At 37.5% G+C, this 21,688-nt stretch overlaps 1 protein-coding gene across 7 annotated transcripts in view; it reads right to left on the bottom strand.

Annotated features, from left to right (window-relative positions):
- Positions 1-21,688, bottom strand: part of SLC41A1 (solute carrier family 41 member 1) — a 40,446-nt gene that overhangs the window by 8,919 nt on the left and 9,839 nt on the right. For 6 of the 7 annotated variants that reach the window (XM_087959648.1, XM_087959649.1, XM_087959650.1 and 3 more), the window contains 8 exons: positions 20,869-20,976; positions 15,434-15,505; positions 14,000-14,144; positions 13,766-13,912; positions 10,027-10,174; positions 7,592-7,671; positions 5,306-5,440; positions 2,904-3,052 (listed from right to left, as the gene is read on the bottom strand). In XM_087959648.1, coding sequence (XP_087815774.1) covers positions 2,904-3,052; positions 5,306-5,440; positions 7,592-7,671; positions 10,027-10,174; positions 13,766-13,912; positions 14,000-14,144; positions 15,434-15,505; positions 20,869-20,976 — 984 coding nt within the window. The remainder of the gene's footprint in view (positions 1-2,903; positions 3,053-5,305; positions 5,441-7,591; positions 7,672-10,026; positions 10,175-13,765; positions 13,913-13,999; positions 14,145-15,433; positions 15,506-20,868; positions 20,977-21,688) is intronic. The other variant, XM_087959653.1, reaches the window with a different exon arrangement.

Raw genomic sequence — 21,688 nt, 5'->3', positions numbered from 1 at the left:
CATGCGCGATCTGCCCCCGCCGCTTGCACCTTGCAAATGCAAAAACCCCGGGATTTTGCATTTGCAAGGTACAAAGCTGCGGCGCAGATCGCGCGATGCTGGAAAGACTTGACTGTATACGAGAGAGAGAGAGAGAAGATCATAAGAACGGCTCTTGCTTTTTCTTGCAAGGGAGAGAGTGACTCCTGCCTCCCACTGTCATCATCATCTTCTTTGGGTTAGTGAATCAATTAAACCTTTCATGATAGTGATATCGTTTCCCAAATTTCCCTTAAATCAGGGAAGAAATCACAAAAAAACCTTTGGACTGAGAATAAGGCTGTTCCTACGATGCCATTTTTGTTCACTGCTGTGTGAAAAGTGTGAAAAAACACACTTCTTTTTCTTCATCTTCTTGTTCCCTATTTACTGGTCTCTTTCAAAGAGGAAATTGTGAACATCAAACTTATTCTCAACTGTCCTAGTGAAAGTTTTTATTGGTATCTATTTTTATTTTTGAAATTTACCAGTAGCTGCTGCATTTCCCACCCTCGGCTTATACTCGAGTCAATAAGTTTTCCCAGTTTTTTGTGGTAAAATTAGGTGCCTTGGCTTATATTCGGGTCGACTTATACTCGAGTATATACGGTAGTCTGAAAAAGAAATATAATAGCAAGGAGAAGCAGAAAAGAAAACTACAGAAGGGAAAATTAGAGAAGGGTATAAAAAAAGGGATGAGAAAAAGTGGGGGGGAGATAGAAAGGGAAAGAACTTATGAGGGACAAAAGCAGGAAATAAAGAAAAAGGGGAAACGTATTAGGATTAAAGGTATTTGCTCAGCTAGAAAACACAGAGACAATGGCTAAATTAAGTTAAAAGTGAGGATCCTGCAAAGGTACAAAAGATAGTGTTGTGACAGTAGAATACTGTAATGAGTTAGAAATGAAATAAGTAAATAATCTATGAGATAAAATTGTGTTGTTATGTAATGGTATGTTTATAATTAATGCAATAATAAAGAAGGGAGGGAAACATCGTAATTGTTTCTAAAGATTGATAAAATATTGAAAAGAAATGTGAAAGATTTATAAGGAAATTTATACCAGTTATTAGAATGAATTTGAATAATTACTTTGCTTATTAATAATAATTTATAAGATAAAACTGTATGACTATCCAATGGTATGTTTATTAACAACTAACGTAATAAGGAAGAAGGGAGGGAAACATTTCAATTGTTCTCAAAGATTGATAAATATTGAAAAGAAACGTGAAAGATTTACAAGGCTCATACCAGTACTAGAATGAATTTGAATATTTTGTTTACTAATATATATATATATATATATATATATATATATATATATATATGTGTGTGTGTGTGTGTGTGTGTGTGTGTGTGTGTGTGTAACAGAAACACACACACACACACACACACACACACACACATATATATATATATATATATATATATATATATATATATATATATATATATATATATATATATATATATATATTTTCAGCTTTGTTCGGGTATTTTCCCGTCATAGTAGTGGTGCTTTTAAAGTTGTAGCTACAACTTTAAAAGCACCACTACTATGACGTGAAAATACCCAACAAAGCTGAATGCCATATATGTAAGTACCGAAAACTTAAGAATATATATATATATGCTATGTTTTTAGAATTTTTCTTTTTACATTTTCAAGGGGAAGTACCAAGCAGAATTTGAATGATGAGATTTACATGATATAAAATAGATATTAGAAATTTGAACGTTATAATTTTAGAATGCATACATTTAATGTTCAATGAGATTTCATACGATAATAACAATAAGACTTAAAGGTGTTGCACTCCGATTGGCAATCACAGGGGGGATTTTGCTTTTTAAGAATGTTGGAAGAGAACATATGAAATTGTAAACAAGACAGACGAAAGTATTAAGTATAATGAATAAAAAGATATAGAAATTTAGGTAAAAGAAATACAGTTGAATAAGAAGAAAATGAGATAACCATAAAAGAAAATTAAGAGAAGTAAAGGGAAAATAGTGAGAAGTTGGAAAAAGAGTAATAAGATATTAAGTTGAATACATAAGATAAATATGCATATGAAATTGTGTCTGTATGGAAATATGATAACCCGGAACCACGCTGTACTCAAATAAGATGTTTTATTTGTTTTGTTAAAACTCAATAAAACTTTATTTTAAAAAAAATGCATTACAAATTATCTTAACTTATTCCAAGCAAGTTTTGCTATTTTATTTCTGTAATTATTTTAGTTAATGTGTAACTCTTGCCTCTTTAAGAGCTTAAGATGTTGCAAACAGTACTTCTTCCCTTAACAGTACACAAGGTATATCCAAGGTACATACACAGAGTTGTGAAGAACAATATCTGGTCCAAAGATTCAGTGAGTTGCATGCAGAACATGGACTTGAATTTGGTTCTTCTCAGTCCTAGTTCAATACTGTAAATATACTACTACACTGATTCTCCTTTTTACACTGCAGTGTAATGGCTGCAATGCAAACAATGTTGTTACCGAACTTAACAGTGAAATCTAAAACAATCCTTGAAATCCATGATAGACTAAAAAAAAAAAGTCTATTGACAGGATGCTATAATGCACCCAAGAAAATGGATAGATGTCATTTTCTGGAAAAAAAAATGCCCTTCTGGTTATCCCTATGTCTCCAAAGGGAGTAGAATCATTAAAAGCCCCCTTCCCCCACCTGTGTGAAAATAGATCAAAAACATTTGGCCCCACACTCTCTGATACAGCAGGGGGAGAAAATCTGGCTCCTGAGTCAAAAGAGTTGCCCACGCGTGTGGTAAAAGGCCCCTTTCTTTATATCTTGTCTTGTCTTTATCCCCTCTGACAAGATAAGCCAGGCAAATGATGACATCTCTTACCTGGAGAAGTGCTGCAGTCATGTAGAAAACTATAAATATCAGAGTGAGGGTAGTGTGGCCTCCTTGCATGGAGCTGATGGTGTAAAGGAAAACCAAATGGCCTGGCACAACCAGAAGGAAAAGCACCCGAGCAGACCGGGAATTCACATCTGCTGACAAAATGGATAGAGTTATGCTACTTATGAAGGGAAACTTCTCTACGTTGTTATGCCAGCCTCTGTTTTAACTATAAATTGGAAAATGTACATTTGTTGTTGGAACTATTTGTCGGAATTGTATACTATAAAGTAGTGGTCGCCAACCGGTGGGCCGTGGAAAATTTTTGGTGGGCCGCAGAAAAAATGGCCCCCGAAAGCAAATAATCTGGGCCGCGTAGTTCTCACGCCTCCCAGTCGAGGGACCCCGGAGTCAGGTCCCTGAGATGCACATGCCAACCAGCTCCCACACATGGTGGGCAGCCTTCCCACCTGCGCCCACGTGCAGACAGGCAAGGAAAGGGACACAGAGCTGTGCACAGCTCTCGGCTCCTCCAGCCCTCGCTGCCTCTCCCAACATCAAAGCCTTGGAGATGCAGGCAAAACCACCACAGCGGTAGCGCCTTGAGTTGCCTTAGCATGCTGGGTTAGTTAAGAATTGCCCTACTCAGAGGTGGTGCTGGAGGAGGAGGAAGCAGTAGTGGAGAAGCAACTCAGGGCGCTACCGCTGCAGTGGCTTTGCCTGCATCTACGAGGCTTCGATGTTGGGAGAGGCAATGAGTGTTGGAGGAGCAGAGAGCTGTGCACGGCCTGCCTGCACGTGGGCACGGGAGGGGGGAGACGGGGGAAGGAAAGAGAGAGAGGAGGGAGCAATTCAAAACTAGAGAACTAATGGGGAGAACTAACAGTGGGCGCTGGGAGAGGGGATTGTTGTTGCCGCTGCCATGTGTGGGAGCTGGTTGGCTCGTGCATCTCAGGGACCTGACTCCGGGGTGCCTCGAAGGACTGGGAGGCGCAAGAACTGTGAGTGGGAGCATTTGATGATTTCGAAGAACTCCTGGAACGTGGTAGATTGGAGTTTTGTAGGTCTTGGTGAAAGAGTGAGCTTTGTTTTACTTCCTTTCCTCGCCTGGTAATGCGAGAAATGCTTTCTCTCTCTCTCTCTCTCTCTCTCTCTCTCTCTCTCTCTCTGTCTCTCTCCGCCCCCTCCCCCAAATAATCACTGGCTGTGGCTGGGTTTGGCAGCAAAGTGCTAAAGCGAGCAAAGTGCCCCCAGGGACACCTTTCCTTGCCTGTCTCTGGGTGAGGCTGGAAGAGCCCCCCCCCAGCTTTTCCTTGGCTACAGATCTGAGCTCTCTCAATTCTCCACCCGGGATCTGAAAGGAGCTCCCACTTTCTCCCACTCCCCTCCCCCAATTAATCACTGAGGGTGGAAGTCCTTCTATAGGCAGGTGCCTGCTGAGAAGCCCCTGGAGTGGCGGCTGAGGCGCTGCCCCCAAGGAGAGCAAAGCCTCCTTTCTGCCTCTGCTTCCCCAGAGGCAGTTGCCCCGAGTGCCCTCAGCTCAGACACACACACACACACACACACACACACACACACCGCCCGCTCTTCTGTCTCTTTGGATGGTGCCAGGTGGGGGGAGGCTTCCGGCCTGGAACGTTTTATTTTGTTATCATTAAGCATTTACATTTTTGTTATAATTAAATAAGTGTGTGTGTGTGTGTGTGTGTGTGTGTATAATTAAATTTATATTTAACATAATTTTTATATTAAATATATTAGCTTTTTAAAAAATCATATTAGTGGTCCTCGGGATTGAAAAGTATGAGTTTGGTGGTCCCTGAAGTCAAAAAGGTTTGCTATCCTTGACATATAGCACTTAATCTTAATCAGTTGGATTTAAATATTTTTACTCAATTGGGTTTAAAGACATTGCATTCTATTGTAGCCAAGTACTGTTCTTGCTATGTCCTTCCTAACTATAAAAGCAACATTGTTCCTTGTTTTTCATGTCATATATATATATATATATATATATATATATATATATATATATATATATATATATATATATATATATATATATATATATATATATATATATATATATATATATATATTCTAATCAGTATGATCTTTTGACTAAAGGGTTCAATTCCAATCCATTTCAACTTGCTAATGCCTAAAATGCCAATGTGTTGTTGATTCATTTCATCTTTCAGTGAGTTGAGCTTTCCCATGTTCATGTTTCTTACTTCATATGTTCGTATTGTAATTCTGTCTTCACTTCTTGCACGGCAACATCAGCAACTACATGTCCCAAAGGTTTTAATCTAGCCATGATAATAACATCTTTCCTTCCTGCCTTCCCTCCCTCCCTCCTTCTGATTCAAAGGGAAGTATTCAAACAAAGCAAACTTAGCTACCTGAACTGAAGAAGGTGCTACAGGGACTTGGACACTTGCGGGAGGCTATCCCTGAATTCTCTCCAGGCACCCCACTCATATGGAGATAAGTGGAGATGCGGCTAGCCTGGACAGCCACCAGATTGCCACCAACACCTGTAAGAAAATAGAGACAAGATATGATTAATTATATTACTACCAATGATTCCTTAGCATCAATGCATCCAGAAATTCCTTCCATACTTGTGTACAGCAGACGACTGGCACAATCTGAAGTTGATCACCATCACTTCATATGGGAAGAGCTACAGGAGATTTTATAGGTGGCACATCCAATTTCTACTGTGGTTCCAACACTGTGAAGTGCAATACCGTATCAGTGGTGGACAGAATTCATGGTTGAGAGTTTCAAAATAATAATGTAATTGAAGAAGGGATATGTTTTACAACTACCACATTATGCCATTCACATGAAGAGACTACAAACAGACCCATAGAAAGAGAGTTGGAGATTTCTGTACAGTGTATTAATATTCATTTCCTCTTATTTAACTTTTTGAGTCTGCCAATAACCAATTTCTCCCCAAATAGATCACACTTCTACTAAGCATCTGTTTAAAACACCTAGACTACCACACACCTTCAGACTGGCACTTTAACATATGAATACTTTTCTAATGAGTTAAAGCTCATTAGACCAAATCATTTCATACATAAATAACAATGCATGTTATGATACAAGCCATTGGAAGAAGGAGAAAACTCCCCAACTTTAATGCATTTTAGAAGATATTGATAAATTTATGAAGGGTCCTCATTTAACAACTACTCTTTCAGTGACTGTTCAAACTTATGACTGTACTGCACAAGTACAATTCTACCAATCCCCTGACTGGTCCTCAGAGTTCCAGCGATATCCTCCTGAACACATGATTGTGATCCAGGCGCTTGGTACTTGGCTTGTAATCCTGTTACAGCAAGCCACATTTGGACGATTATGATTTCTGATGTTCCCTACTGGCTTCCCACAAGCATACTCAATCAGAAAGCTGGCAGAAAATCAAAAGTCAGTCATTGGAGGTCCTCACTTAATGATCCATATGCTTTTCTCTTAACAATGGCAACTAGGACTGCCATCAATAAGTGGTCTCGCGTGATGCCACTTTTTATGACCGCATAGCTTAGTGATGGCAATTCCAGTTCCAATTTGCATCATAAACCAAGGACTACCTATATTCACATTTTAGTACTGGTCATTCACAAGTATCAAACTGTTACATTAAGCTAAAATAATTAATCAGGAAACTATATTAAATTTTCCTGGCCAGGTATACTATTACTCAACATGGTAACTTCTTATATGCCATTTTCTTTTGATCTCTTTCCTTTTTTCCCAGACTTTTCTTGTAATATTTTTGATTTAGTTACAAATTAAGTTCTTCCTCCCATCCTGCCTTCAATACAAATCTTTCTGCCATTTAATTAAGAGTATGAGTTCAAAATTATGTGCAAAACCATTGTTACACGAAAAGTGTTATATCTGGCATATAAATATAGGATCTCCTACTATCTCAGCAATGTTCTGTCTCTGGTCCCTGTTTGTTACATTTATATTTTTCATTTCTTTTAGGAGCAAAAGACAACATACATAATGTTCAGAAGTCCATGTAGACCTGATACTGTTGCAATTTAATAAGAAGTTAAAACTCCCTTTATTCCAAAATGAATTTGATCCTAGCTGATAGTGTCTATCTTGATTTTTATCTTTATTTTTTTATATATGGTTAATTTCTGCTTTTGATGTTCATTTTTATTTATTTATCGTCATGTTTTTCTTTGATATTGTATATCTTCCGAGTCCTTTAGGATAGGGGTGAGTTATAAATAGAATAGAATAACAGAGTTGGATGGGATCTTGGAGGTCTTCTATTCTAACCCACTGCTTAGGCATACTAAACATTAATAAGTAAATATACCCTCGTCCCTTTTTAACTTCACAATAACCCCATAAGGTAGGCTGGGATTAGACATCATGTCTGCCCCATCACCTAATAACATACAGCTAAACATGGATTTGATCCTAAAGCTTCCCAATGTAGTTCAGAATCCTAACCATCATGCATCACTGGCTGGAAAGTTGAAGAAGTTCCTAAAGCAGCAATTTCTACAGTTACCCATGGACTAGACGCAAGATAAGTCATGTGAGTTTTCATTCCCGCAACATACAGGAATTGAGTATTTAATATTTCACTCTCACCAAGTATTAAATATATTGAAGTTGGTTGCTTAAAACGAAGAACAGCTCACCATTTATAACAGGAGTAAAGACTGCCATTCCTGCAAAATTTGGATCTGACACTGTTTTATCCAATATCAATCCTCCAACACTGCAAAAAGAAACATTGAAAAAAATGGAAGATATAATAGTCAACTGCATAAAAGAATTACTGCTACAGCCTCAAAAACTTGTTTATTTTTCGTAATGCTTGGAAAATATTGATGCATTCTAAAAGTACACATGCATTCATAACATACAGTAATTTTCTCAAATATTTGTTTCTTTCAAGCACACCCTGTAAAATATTTTTGAGAACCTACACACCTGTAGGTTGTGTCTAGGTAAGAAAAGAAGAAAAAGACATATTAGAAAATGAAGTTCATTAGTTCATTTCATCACATTACTGGAGCATTCCATCTATTGAAAGGTGCATCTAGATTTCTTTTCAAACAATTGTCTTTTTAAAATCAAGATTGGGGAAAGTATTACAAATATGTAACTCTAGATTTGTTTAGTTTTAAAATTTGAATAAACTTCTAAAATCATTTTTCTGAATTAAAAGAAAAAGGTAAATTCTATCATTGTATTAATACAGTATTAACACACAACACTGAACAAGTTTCTTAACAGTTTAGTGTAAAGTTTAAGGAAGGCAATTTACACTTTTGTGAGAGAAGAGGATTCCATTACATTTAATCAAGGAGTACCAATATTGTGATTGTTAGGATAGGGTAATTACTAGTCTATATACTCCTAAAACTCTTGTATCAGTAATCTTTAACTGGATGAAACAGTGCATCCTAGAGCAACGCTTTTTGAACCAAGGTATCCTAAATGAACTAAGGTACAGAATAGATGCAAAATCTGGGACCCAGGACTTTAGAAAATTTCATAAAACTTTTTATGACATAAAATCATAAACCATTTTATGAATAATACAAAAAGTCAAAAAACATTTCCTATTGTCAACTCATGGTGTTTGACTGTTTAAACATTGGCTAATTTGAAAGCAGATACCGTATTTGCCGGCGTATAAGGCGACTGGGCGTATAAGGCGACCCCCAACATTTCCACTCAAAATATAGAGTTTGTTATATACTTGCCGTATAAGGCGACCCCCCACTTGGAGCGGTGCCAGCGGAGTCCGGCCTCTTGGGAAGTACTTTTGTTGCATGCCCAGATATGGTGCTGCCTGCGTTGGTGGGGGAACTTCATATCGGAGACCTTCCACACGTTGCTTTCCCTTCTCCCTTGCTGCACTTCCGTCTTCCCTTTGCTTTCAAGGTAAAGCGAATTATTTTACAAAGCCTCCCCTGCCCGAGGAGGGCAGCCCAATAGCGTGGGGAAGCTAATTTCCGGTGCCTCTTCCGTTCCTCCCGACCTCCCTACACTGCGCGCCTCTGGCCACGCGCCGGTCCCTTCAGCCCAGCGACCTTTTCCACCTCAAAGAAAGGCCAGGCGGGACGGCGGGCTTGCTCACCTCGCCGGGGGCTGCGCCCTCTCTGCGCGCGTGCCTGCGCGAGGGGGGTCCTCGGCGGCGCCTCCCCCGCGCCCCGCGAGGAGGACCGCCCGGTGGGCGGCGGGCGCTCGGCAGGCCTCAAACAGGAGGCGGGCTGGCGCGCTTGCCGTCTCCGCGTCGGCTGGGTGGCTGTTTCGCTGGGCCCCGCCTGGCCCTGGTGGAAAGGCTGGCTGGCGTCGGTGGCGGCGTTGGCGCGGGGTTTCGGGAGGGGGGGGGGGGTGGTGGGTGCGCGGGTGGGTTTAAAATCGAACAATGGCAAAAGCGGGCGTCTGGCCAAGTGTCTCCTCGGGCGTTTGGGGGGGCCTGCTCCTCGTGGCGCCCGGTTAAGGCGACCCCCGTTGGGGCTGTTTTTGGGCAAAAAGTGTCTTATCGCCTGGCTCGTACATATCTGAATATCTCCCTGAATTTTTAAGAATTTTTCAAGTACATTAGGTCTGCCATTGTTGAAGGCATTGAGGAATCTGGTTAAGGAAATATCTCTGAAATGATGAAAATATCTCTGAAATGAAGGGGTCATGGGTGATCTAGAATACAATACTAATACTGAGGTAGGTTAAGTATGGAATTGAAATAATAATTACATATCTAAGTGGGCTTTTTAACACACTTCAGCCTTTGAATGGACTCAAGTATGTTAAATAAAAAAAAATCAAACATCTGTTTTGCCTCTTCAATTTTATTTGGCTCATTGAGCCCAGGGTACCCTCTTCATGAGCTATGTGGCTAGAATGGTTAGAATGAAGTATTGCAGGCTAATTCAGCTCACGGCTAGGAGTTTGATCCTCACCAGGCTCAAGGTTGACTCAGTCTTCCATCCTTCCAAGGTTGGTAAAATGAGAACCCAGATTGTTGGGCGAAATATGCTGACTCTGTATAAACTCCTTAAAGAGGGCTGTAAAGCAGTATGAAGTGGCATATGAGTCTAAGTGCTATTGCTATTCGTACCTGCTAATTGCCATGGCAATGATGACTGGTTCCCAGCCAGAGTATAGTACCTCCTGGGTTGCTGGATTCCGCTTAGCAATGATGATCCAGAGGGGTAGCAGCGCGACAAAAAAAGCACACACTAAGGGATTCACATAAGGCTTGTCTTCTAGATAGAAAGAAGAAAAAGAATTTGAATGAACAACCAGTGCATGGCAGATACAACAAAATGGCAAGTGAAATATTTATCATATTTCACCTAAAGAATCATTCCTTTTTAGCCACAGGCAGAAGAGTTTAAGGTGAACACACAAACTATCTACAATTTGTTTTAATGAATACAGATTCCTAAGTCTATATCCCACACCTATATCTTAGAACTTCAAATACTGTCCCTACAGTGTATGTAAGCAAGATAGTTAGGTAGTATAATTGCTATTCTTTTAGGTGACATTGCAGAAATAGTACCCATTTTGCAATTTTTACAGAGAACTTTCCACTTTATTGCTAGGAGATTTTGTTGTTGTTGTTCCTTTTTGTTGTTGTTGCATGGTCTCCTAGTAACTGCTTGGATAAGTCCCTGCAGTTTTCCTGACAGGATTTCAGAAGTGGCTTGCCATTGCTAGTTTTCTGGGGCTGAGAGAATGACTGGCCCAAGGTCACCTAAGGTGGGACTAGAACTCAGTCTCCCACCTTCTAGCCTGCTGCCTTAATCACTACACCAAATTGTAATTTTTACTATATACTGCTATAGGGTGGCTATGCAACATGTCAGATTTGATTCTAAAAAGCATGATGTTTCAGAAAGCATGATGATGGAAACATTTTACTCCTTAAGTTGCTGTGGATGCTCCGAAGATGCTGATTTACAGGCAAGTGCTGTTGTGCCTCAGCACATTCCCCATTTCTCCGGAAAGGTGAGTAATGCTAAGATTGCCCCTTAATCTGCAAATAATGTGATCTGGGTAGTTCCTTTTCTCTTTCCATTAGGGAAGATCTCAGAAGTGAGAGGCAGGCAGGTACGCAGGCAGAGAACATTTGCTTCAGTTGGACTAATCCTCCTGTCTTAAGATCATTACTATGGTACCAATTGCTCAATGAGAGGAATCCCAGAAGAGACAAAGGGTCAATTGTTCTGCACACACAGAAACAAATACCCACATTTGTAATAAACCTCCATTATTAAGACTGATATTACTTGTGATATACACATTACACTATTCCCTTTAGGGGCAAGCAACATCCTGTCCAAGGAGTAAAAAACAAATAAGGAAGGCATGAGATAAGAAAAATAAATTAAATAGATTTATATCAATATGTTCACCCTGTCCATATCTATCTTTGAAAATGATACTTGCTTCTACCAAGTATGTGGTTAAAGTGGTGTAGTGCAGGGGTCTCCAACCTTGGCAACTTTAAGACTTGTGGACTTCAACTCCCAGAATTCCTCAGCTGGCTGAGGAATTCTGGGAGTTGAAGTCCACAAGTCTTAAAGTTGCCAAGGTTGGAGACCCCTGGTGTAGTGGTTAAAGTGCTAGCCTAGAAACCTGGAGACTGTGAGTTCTCATGAGAAATGAAAGGCATGAAAGCTGGCTGGTCACTATCTTTCAGCCCAAACTACCTCACAGTATTGTTGTTGCAAACATAGGAGGAAGTAGTATGTATGTTTGTCACCTTGAGCTACCTATAAAGTAATAAAAGCAAGATAAAAATCTAATAAATTAATCAAATATGCCACTTCCTTTACCTTAAATTTGTCACCTCTCATTTTTTGAAGAACTAATCAATTCCATTCATCAGTTCCAGCTAATTATAACTTTCTCAGTCTTCTTCCTCTCAATGTATTCATTCTTTCATATATTTGTTTCATGATTTGAACACATATACATTCTCTCTAAATGACTGAACCAATTCAACAAATGTCTTTCATATTTTTTTTTTATTTATTCATTCAGAATTCCTTCCTTCCTGATCTTTTTGTTTTATCACACACACACACTTCTAGAGTATCCCATTTTTACTGCATTCAACATACTGTTATATATCTCATGACATGTACTGGAGCGACCAAAAATTATATGTGGCTATATCACCTGGATATTTCCATAAGTTCACACACCCAGTCAATGTAGCTCTAATATCAACACAAACCTGCTTTAAACATTTATCTATTTAGAAGAATAGGCATATATATTTTAAGAAACAAGGAGTCTTTTTCCCCCTTCGTATTTCTCAGAGGACTTTCTAAAGAGCAAAAGTCTGAAGACCCCCTGCTTAGCATAAAACCACAATGTACTTTGCGAAGTTTCTTCACAGCCAGCCTTTTCCGCTTATATCCTTTTCAATCAGAATTTTGCCAAATATTTTTTCCAGGTTCACTTAACAAGCTAATCCACTGTAAATTCAGCTTTCACTCTTGCTGTTTTCCCTTTCCGTGGGAAACATTTTGCCATATTATACAAAAAGAAACGACAGAAAAACTGCCACAATATTCAGGTGATATATATATATAAAAAAACCAAAATAAAAACATATACATTGCTATGCAAACATAAAAGCTACTAGATTGAATAACAAGTTAGAAGAGTTTTTAAATCTAAATTGAACCTTGACCACATAGAGTGATAATTGACAGAGTAAATTCAAAGAAAGAGAGGGATAACATGTCTCATATTTTAAGTATGGAATGGTAATATCTTTCTAGTAGAGAAAAACAATTTTTTAAAGTTATTGTATACTCCATGATGGAAAATTCAAAGTTCTTCACCAGCAGATAATCTGGTACATTACTATTTCATTAATATCTTTAAAAATTATTACTCTACTCAAAGTCAAAAATCACAAAAATACCAAAGCAGAACAAACATAGGAAGACCAAGATATTTATATGAACAATGCTAACATTCTTCCTATCATCAGACATAGATGCATATACTATTGCCCACTACTCAAATTATACAGCCACTCCATAAGAAAACTGTATTTCTTTTTAGCATTTTCTAGTTGTCCCATTTATACCTGCTATCTTCCCATTGTTCACTGTTCTCACATTTTTTCTTGAACACTAGCATTTACAGCATTCACTTCAATTACAACTCCAACATAATACTCTTACTTCTATAGAGAACTATTAAATTGTTCTTTCATCATTCCCTTACTTCACTTTAATCATTTCATCACATTTTTCATTCCAATCCCTTTGCTAGACCCTTTTCAACTCTTTACCCACTTCCAACACATTTCTTTATTTTCATCAACATTACTCTGCATTCTCTCTGCCACTTTTATTCATAAGTGTACCTTGCTCTTTTTGGTTACTTTCTTTGAAACTACTGGTAGCTTTTTTAAAAGACACATCATACAATATATTCCATCCATCTTTTTTTCAGCAACCATTTTCTTATATGTATTTTTCTTATATCCTGCCTTTTTTACTATCACACAATCATTTTTTATACTGTCAACACTATATTCTGCATCTTAATTGGCATATTGGCCCTAAAATGCCAAGGCTGACTGTTTGAGTCCTTATTGTTAGCTGAGAATACTTCATGTGGCACACGTGTAACTAACATTGGTAATGTAGTCTGTACCTTCTCTGTATTACTAAAAAGGATGATGTGAAAGTATTACAATGATACAATTAGAGCTTAAAACTAGATCAATGGAAATGAACTACAGAGTTCAAGACATTTAAATACTACAAAATTTTGGCACATACAGTATTTCCTACTCAACAATGTAGTCTTCACAGTCTTACCCAGTTCTATATAGAGGCCCCAGCTTATCCCAGAAAGCAGAGCCAGAGTAATGAGGTCACCAAGACTGGCAGCAATAGGAGTAGCCACATTGTCAGGATTGATACCCATCTTTCTGGAACCAATGATTACGCCAATCATGATCATGCCTAGAGCCCATAGAAAGAAAATGTTAGTGTTACTACACAATGAACTGCAGATGAAATCTCTTTCTCACGGGAGCTTTTGTTTCTTACCCAGCACAAGCGAGGCAATGAAGGCAGTGGCCACACTACTGGCACAAAGGAGAATGGCATGGCCAACGCTGAAGTGTCCATCTGGGATCCAGCCAAATATCACTGCAGCAATTGAAGCCAGAAAACCAACAACTGTTGCTTGAACCTAGAAAATGCAGCCATGTTTATTTGCAGGGGGGAAAAATAAGTTTGCTTAGATTAGAAAAATATACTGCCTGATTAATCACGCACTAGCTAGCTTACATAAATAAATCATAACCATTAATAATAAAATATAAAAGACAATACAGCTAGTCCTTGACTTACAACAGTTCATTTAGTGACCGTTTGATAATGGCACTGAAGAAAGTGACTTATAATCATTTTTCAACTTATGACCATTGCAGCATCTCCATGACCATGTGATTGACATTTCGATGCTTGATAACCACTTCATATTTATGATGGTTGCTGTGTCTTGGGGGTCATGTGATCATCCTTTGCAACTTTCTGGCAAGCAAAGTCAATGGGGAAGCCAGATTCACTTAACAACCATGTTACTAACTTAACAACTGCAGTGACTCACTTAACAAATGTGGCAAGAAAAGTCATAAAATGGGGCAAACCTCACTTAATGAATTTCTCACTTGGCAACATAAATTTTGGGCTCAGTTGTGGTCATAAGTCAAGGACTACCTGTATACAGTATCCTGGTATCCAGTTAAAACTCATCCATGGAAGAAAACTGTTTCACTGATCTTCTAAAGGAAAACTGGATGAGGCTCAATCTGATTCTGGGAAGCAAGCCATTCTATTGCAAAGCTCATCCTTGGAATCCCAGGAGGCATTGGAGTTCACCCTCTTATCCAAACTGCTTAAGACAGAGAAATTCTACTCATAAACAATGGTTCCCAACATAAGAAAGGCCCAGATTATTTGAACTGCACCTGCTTACCATCTACTGGCAATCAGTGCTGAACCTGAAAGATAGTTGTTACTCTATTGAAATAACAGGTCCAGCTGCAGTTTTCAAGTGATATGACGATGGCAGCCTCGTGAAGAGCAAACTGTATTCTCACTCACATGGAACCATTTCAGAGACTAGCAAATGTCATTCTAATTGTGGTGACGGAGGACAGAAATAATTGGGTGTCCTAGGTAAGTCTGCCTCTCCACTGCTTCAAACCAGTACTTCCTCAGGTTCCTGCCATCACTGATAAATCCTGATTCTTTTGCTGAGTCACAGGAAAGGACTCAGAACGGTTTACTATTACACTTTAACAGGTTGTGACAGTAGTGACTGCCAAAAGACTGCTTAACATTCTTTGGAACAGATGACTATATGACAGATGTATCCAGAAATTGCCCAGTAGTAGAAAATTGCGATTTCCCCTCCCCTACCAGCCTTTTTCCTTGCCCCTATCAGGAAATATTGTCAGCTTCTCCAAAATTCACCTGTATCAGAGCCATGTTCCCTATTATCATCTTCCAGAGCTCTTTTGCTGTGTCCATTTGTCCTATGTTAGCCTACAAAACAGAAAAAGAGATTAAAAATAAATAGATGAAGCAATGCTTCCCGAATTATTTAAAATTTATTTGGTATGATAACCACAGAAGTATTATGAACAGGAAGATAGGACTCATCATTACAACGCTAGATTTACTGCTTCAGCAATTGTCTTGCTCATCATATTCCTTTTTTAATATAGCTTTTTATTATTTTTTTTAAAAAAAAGATTAAAACTAATAAAATTAATATAAAATAAAAAAAGAAAAAGGGAAAAAACCAAGAATACAAAAAAGAAAGAAAGAAAAAGAAAATAGAAAATAAATACAGTCCCGAATGCTTCTGACCATGACTAAATCGTGTTCCGACCAAACAATTCACTTTTTTTTTTCTGCAGCTGATTTCCCCTTCCGCGCCATTTTTTTTGTAAGCGCCAAATTTCCAAAATTAGTTTCGGGTCATGACCAAAGTTATGGAATGAATTATGGTTGTGACCAGAGGTTCTACTGTACAAGTACCGGTAGTTTCCAGTTTTCTTTACAGCAGTTATAAGAACAAACAGAAAATTACCACTTACTCTATGGTTACAAATAGAACTCTTTTCTATAATTATTATTTTCTAATCATCAAAAGCCATAAATCATACATTCATTTTTCTCTATTTCATGCAAGATGTGTATAAGGCTTTTCCAGTCAGTAATAAATATATTACCCTTTCTCTAATCAAGGAATTTAGCCATCTCCGCAAGTTTCATCATCTTCACCAACCATTCCTCCATTGTGGGTAATACTGAATCTTTCCACCTTTATTTTTAGACATGACAACTGCAGCAAGATTATTATAGCATAAAGTTCTATAACTTTTTTCCAGCTGTTTGTCCATCAATCCAAAAAGAAAAGCCCTTGCTTTCAGTTACATATTAATTTTTAAGATCATCTGAATTAGTGTATTCATATTCAAAGATTTCTCTTTTTTAACTAGTCCAAATATATATACATACATTTTACGAACATATGCATGAAATATGTGTATGTGTATTTCAAATACAGGTTAATTACTGCTATCATTATGGCTATTTTTATTCAAAATTATGAATTCCATAAGTGCTCCCTACCTCTAGAGCCATCAACCTAATGTGTTCAACCTAACCAGTGAAATGCTCCTGTTATGTTATTGCTTTTAATGGAATATAGGCTAGAAATAGATACATAGATAAAACCAATCATGAATCACTCTACATTGGCATGGTTACGACTTAATATTCAGCCATAACAGCTTGTTATTGGCTCAGCTGGGTGAACTCACTATGGCTAACAAGCCATGATAAAATATAATGGCTTAAACACATAATCTTAAATCAAAATATAATATGAATGTATGAAGATCATCAGGACAGGAGCAGCACTTACTCATGGCAATGGGATAATGTTACATCAGTGACCTAAGAATGATCACCAGACCTTTCTATAATTCCCCTTTTCACATTTACGTTTGCCCGTCTACTAGGCAAATTGGCCTTTTGTCTCATTTATGCTTCTTTCATGTTTCACCAGTACAAACAGAAAGGAAAACATCACCAGCAACAGAACTGCTTCAGAGAAAAAGACACATAAAGCTGCTGGCAGTCCCAACTCTGGCAAGGTCCAAAGAGAAAGATAGGACGCAAGTCATTCAGCTTACAAAATTGTATTTAGTTCTACTGTTGAATTTGGCTCAGGAATTCCTTGTTCCCTTGCAATTAGATTAGTGATCCAAATAACTTGGCTACTGGCAAAAACAAGTGTTTAATCTCCTGCACAGAATGAATGTGTTCTCCTTTCTTAAGTAACACAAGAAAATTATTTTGGAAGATTTAATGCACATCAAATAAGAACCTGGAAGCAATTCTAAGCTTCTTTTTCATAAAGATCAAGCAAACTGGTTATTAAAAGCCACACCAAAATATTTCCTGATGAGGCTTTTGAGTCTCCCTTGGAAGGCTTTGATTAAGGGAGCTCATGTAATTTCAACATACATGCTTAAGTCCTTTCAAGAGAAAAGGGATACTCTTTGAAGTCACAACTTACTGCTAGCTCAAACTCACAAAACCTTATTGTGAGTAAGAGCAACACTTTTGAATCCCACATGATGCAGTTTCAGTGTAATTGGTAAGCTGGACGTCATTCTTCTTGCACAGACTTCAACGTTGAGGAAGCATGCATGTAGGTCTCTCTGTGGGGAATTCCCTCATACAACACTTTAATGCAGTAATAAATAGCACATGCCTCCCCCCAAGGCAGAGGCAGAGCAACAAGAAGAGGATGAGAGAAAATAAAAAGCTTTGTTTCCCAGCCAAGCTCCTCTTGCTGCCAGCATCTTTCAGCTTTGCTGGAATACAGCAAGAGCTTCAGTGATCAAACTGTGACTCGTGCTCCATAGAAGCACAGCTCCAAAGAGGACTGAGGAAGGAAACAGTTCTCAAGTCAAGGTCAAATAAAAAACAACTGGAGAGTTCTATAGTAGGTTTAAGGTTATGACATTTGTACAGGGAAAGCCAAAGCCCTCCCCCAAAAAGAAACAATTGCAGAAGGTAGCAATAGCATGATTATATGAAGGAGTCTTCAATGTTGGGGAATATTTTCTGCACAATAATAACCAGGGTTACATATATAAAAGTTCATATGTATTACACTAAGCTGTGTTTATTTTTAACTTCAGGCAGTGGAATAAGCCATATTTGACAACTTTCATATGTAATATTAAGTGATAAACCATACTTTATCAACCACAATGGCTCAATATTCACATTATACTTTGCCAAAATCAGGCAATCTGTGAAAAATATGAACCTGCTTTCACATCCTAGAATGACCATTCATAGATTTATGCAATGTTCAAACCATGATTAGAAATTGAGGATGCATCTCAAAATCAGTGTAAATTTATCTGCTAATTGGGATCATACATTATAAATAGGCAGACAATTCACTGGCTGGGTTCACACATTTCGCTTAAACTATAACAGTTTTTAGTTAATATATCATATGATGCCAGTCCCCATGGCTTACTTAACCACAGTTTAGTAAAATTATAAGCCACAGAAAGTCAAACATCATTACGTTTCTACTACAGTTCTCTTATAACGTATCTTCAGAACTTTAATAGGCCAGTTGGTATTGATTGATTGCCCTTCAGCATTGGTGTTCATTATCATTGACTCATTGGTATTCCATTTGAACCAAGGTTTTGTCCCTGTGATGAAAGAATTCCTGAAGCAGTAACCAATATTTTGTTAGATCGCTATTGTACAAGTGTGATTTCAGCTAATGATTCCCCATCTAATCAGCTTTTTCTGAATCCAGCTAAGTTTATAGCTATACCATAGTTTGATTATATCAGCATTAGAATTATTAAGTTTTACTATGCTTTTTAGTCTCAGAATTTATCTGCTTTTGAATTGGCCAATTATTGTAATAAAGCTTACTATAACTGCTACTTAATGTTAGGCATGCCGGTTTCATTCACAGGTACAGTATATGTGGTACCTTGCTCAATAGTAGTAACTGTAGTTACAGTAGTAATAGTAGTAACTGTGAGAGGGATCACCATTTAAATATGAGCCAGCAGTGTGCAACAGCTGCCAAAAAAGCCAACACAGTTGTAAGCTGCATAAACAGAGGGATAGAATCAAGATCATATGAAGTGTTAATAGCACTTTATAATGCCTTGGTAAGGCCACACTTGGAATACTGCATTCAGTTTTGGTTGCCACGATGTAAAAAAAGATGTTGAGACTCTAGAAAGAGTGCAGAGAAGAACAACAAAGATGATTAGGGGACTGGATGCTAAAACGATCTTCAACACTGGAAGTTTTTAAAAAGATGTTGGATAACCATTTGTCTGAAGAGGTGTAGGGTTTCCTGCCTAAGCAGGGGGTTGGACTAGAAGACCCCCCAAGGTCCCTTCCAACTCTGTTATTCTATTCCTATTCTATTCCAATTCTATTCCATTCTATTCGATTCGATTCGATTCTATTCGATTCCTATTCAATTCCTATTCCTATTCTATTCTTCTAAAGGGTCATAAAGTAGATTAACCTGGCAAAGATATAATTACATCTAGTATTTGCTGAATGCAGGAAATGGGAGTGAGGGAGAAAAATGGCCAAAAAAATTGGATTTGATTAAGAAATATTTAAGTGCTCCAGTGTCTTACAGATGTTTGCTGCATCTCCCCCACCTCAACTTTTTTTTAAAAAAAATCCACTTCTAACTTTGATTTTTGTTTTGGCTGCCCAAAACCATTCCTTTCGAAGTTATTTGCAACCTTGCAGTCTGTGTCATATACACACAACTTTACATTTCTCTCATGATTCCTAAATTTCTTTTATATGTCAGCCGTTCATCCTTAAAAAAATAGACTGCCACTTTAGTTGTCATAAAAAAAAACCAATATCCATAGTTGAGAATATTTTTATTAGAATCCCACCTTTCTTCAAGTAAGGCAATTTTCATCATAAAGAGATACTCCCAAGACCAAATCATCTGGCACATCACCTTGGAATCACCCATTATTCTCAAGCAATAGGTTATTACAACATTTCTCTCTATTTAGCAAAGTAACTTTGTTTTCCTTTGCATCTTAAAAATCAGTTTACTCTGAATTATGCAACCTTATAGAATTGAATAGGCTGAGATATTAAAAAATAGAATCTGCTTTTGTATGCTGAAATAATGGCAATTAAGAAGTTCTGGAAAATTACAAAAATATCAAATCATTCATCATATCTCAGAAAAAGAGTCATACAACTAGTGATCTTGGAACTTGACGTCAAGCACAAAAGTAAAAAAAGAAAATAAGAAAGAAAGGATAAAAATTAGCAAAATGTGAGCTTACACTATTTCTTTTTAAAGAAACAGATATGTATTCCTCCATGCATGCCTCCATGGTTTCATTATCAAACTCCTCTAACTATATCTTATACCTTCCATAAGAATTTCTAAATTTTCATGTAGGTTTTGCAGTAACATGGATCAAATGGGAAGGCAAGAAAACATGAACAACAATGAATTTTTGGTGGATAATTGGGAATCTAGGACACAGTTTTTATATTCTGTCCACATCTGGAAAAAATAATAATACAGTACCTGTTTACACACAGACTCTGTTCTCATTGTCTAGCAGTATTAAGCTATATCATAACAAGGTAGAAATTATATTGTGATTCTAAAACACTGGCCATTATGCTTCATTAATCAAACTGAAAACAGTTGCCTATACATAAATTCCAAATGTAGATAAATTTTGCTTGTAATTTAGCTGCTTCACTTTTTATTTGAAGTGGTTGATACTGCTTGAAAATGTGTTCACATAAAAACTTTGACAGATGATCAAAATACTCACAGCAGTAGAAAGGCGAGAAGCTAATGTCATCTCCAAATTCCCTTTCAGCCCCAAAAGAGCTGGAACCAGGATAAATACTTCAGTCACATACTTGAAGACATCCCAGTGCTATAAAACCAAGGAAATCATCAGGTTCTAGTAAGAGATTGTTCAGCAAAGACTTATTTTTCAAATATATCATTAAAATTTCTAAGATTTTTCAACACTTACCAAGAGATTCTGCCAAAGCAGACTGGCTATCAGAAAAAGAACATGTCTTGTTATTGATGTTCTGCTACTTTGAACAGAGGATATTTGGCTATGCTTGGACAATAGAATAAATTATTTTTATGTTGATATAGGGCAATAGAATATACATATTGTGGAATGAGTCACAGAATCCTTTGCAATGGGCAAGAATTTCATGACCAAAGATTAAGGCTTATATGGCTTTAAACAAGCTGAAGCAATTGCAACAAATGTATAAAAATGGCCACTAAAATTGTCTCCTGCTTAATGGAGAGCAATCACCTTCTTTTGAAGGTCTAGATATATCTGTCAGAATTCTATAAAACATCTAAAACTTTTAGAACAGAGAGAAATGAATACTGTATACTATGGCATACCTTGTGTGTGAAGTTTTATGTGGGAGCATGACATAATGTAATATCTGTGTGTCTCTACTTTGAGAGCTTAAGTGAAGGTAGAGTATATATACCATTTTAATAGATTCTATATATTCTTTCCTGCAATAGCTCCTTAAGTTAATACAATCTATCTAAACACCTAAAGTTCAAAGTTTCATGAGTTCAATTCATAGTAGAAGATTAAAATATCACAG

This window comes from Notechis scutatus, chromosome 3 (assembly GCF_049901735.1).
Source record: "Notechis scutatus isolate UNSWTSFEM ecotype Mainland chromosome 3, rNotScu1.2, whole genome shotgun sequence".
Classification (NCBI taxonomy): domain Eukaryota; kingdom Metazoa; phylum Chordata; class Lepidosauria; order Squamata; family Elapidae; genus Notechis; species Notechis scutatus.
The sequence above is the reverse complement of the archived record's forward strand: the minus strand, read 5'-3'. Positions and strand labels throughout refer to the sequence as shown.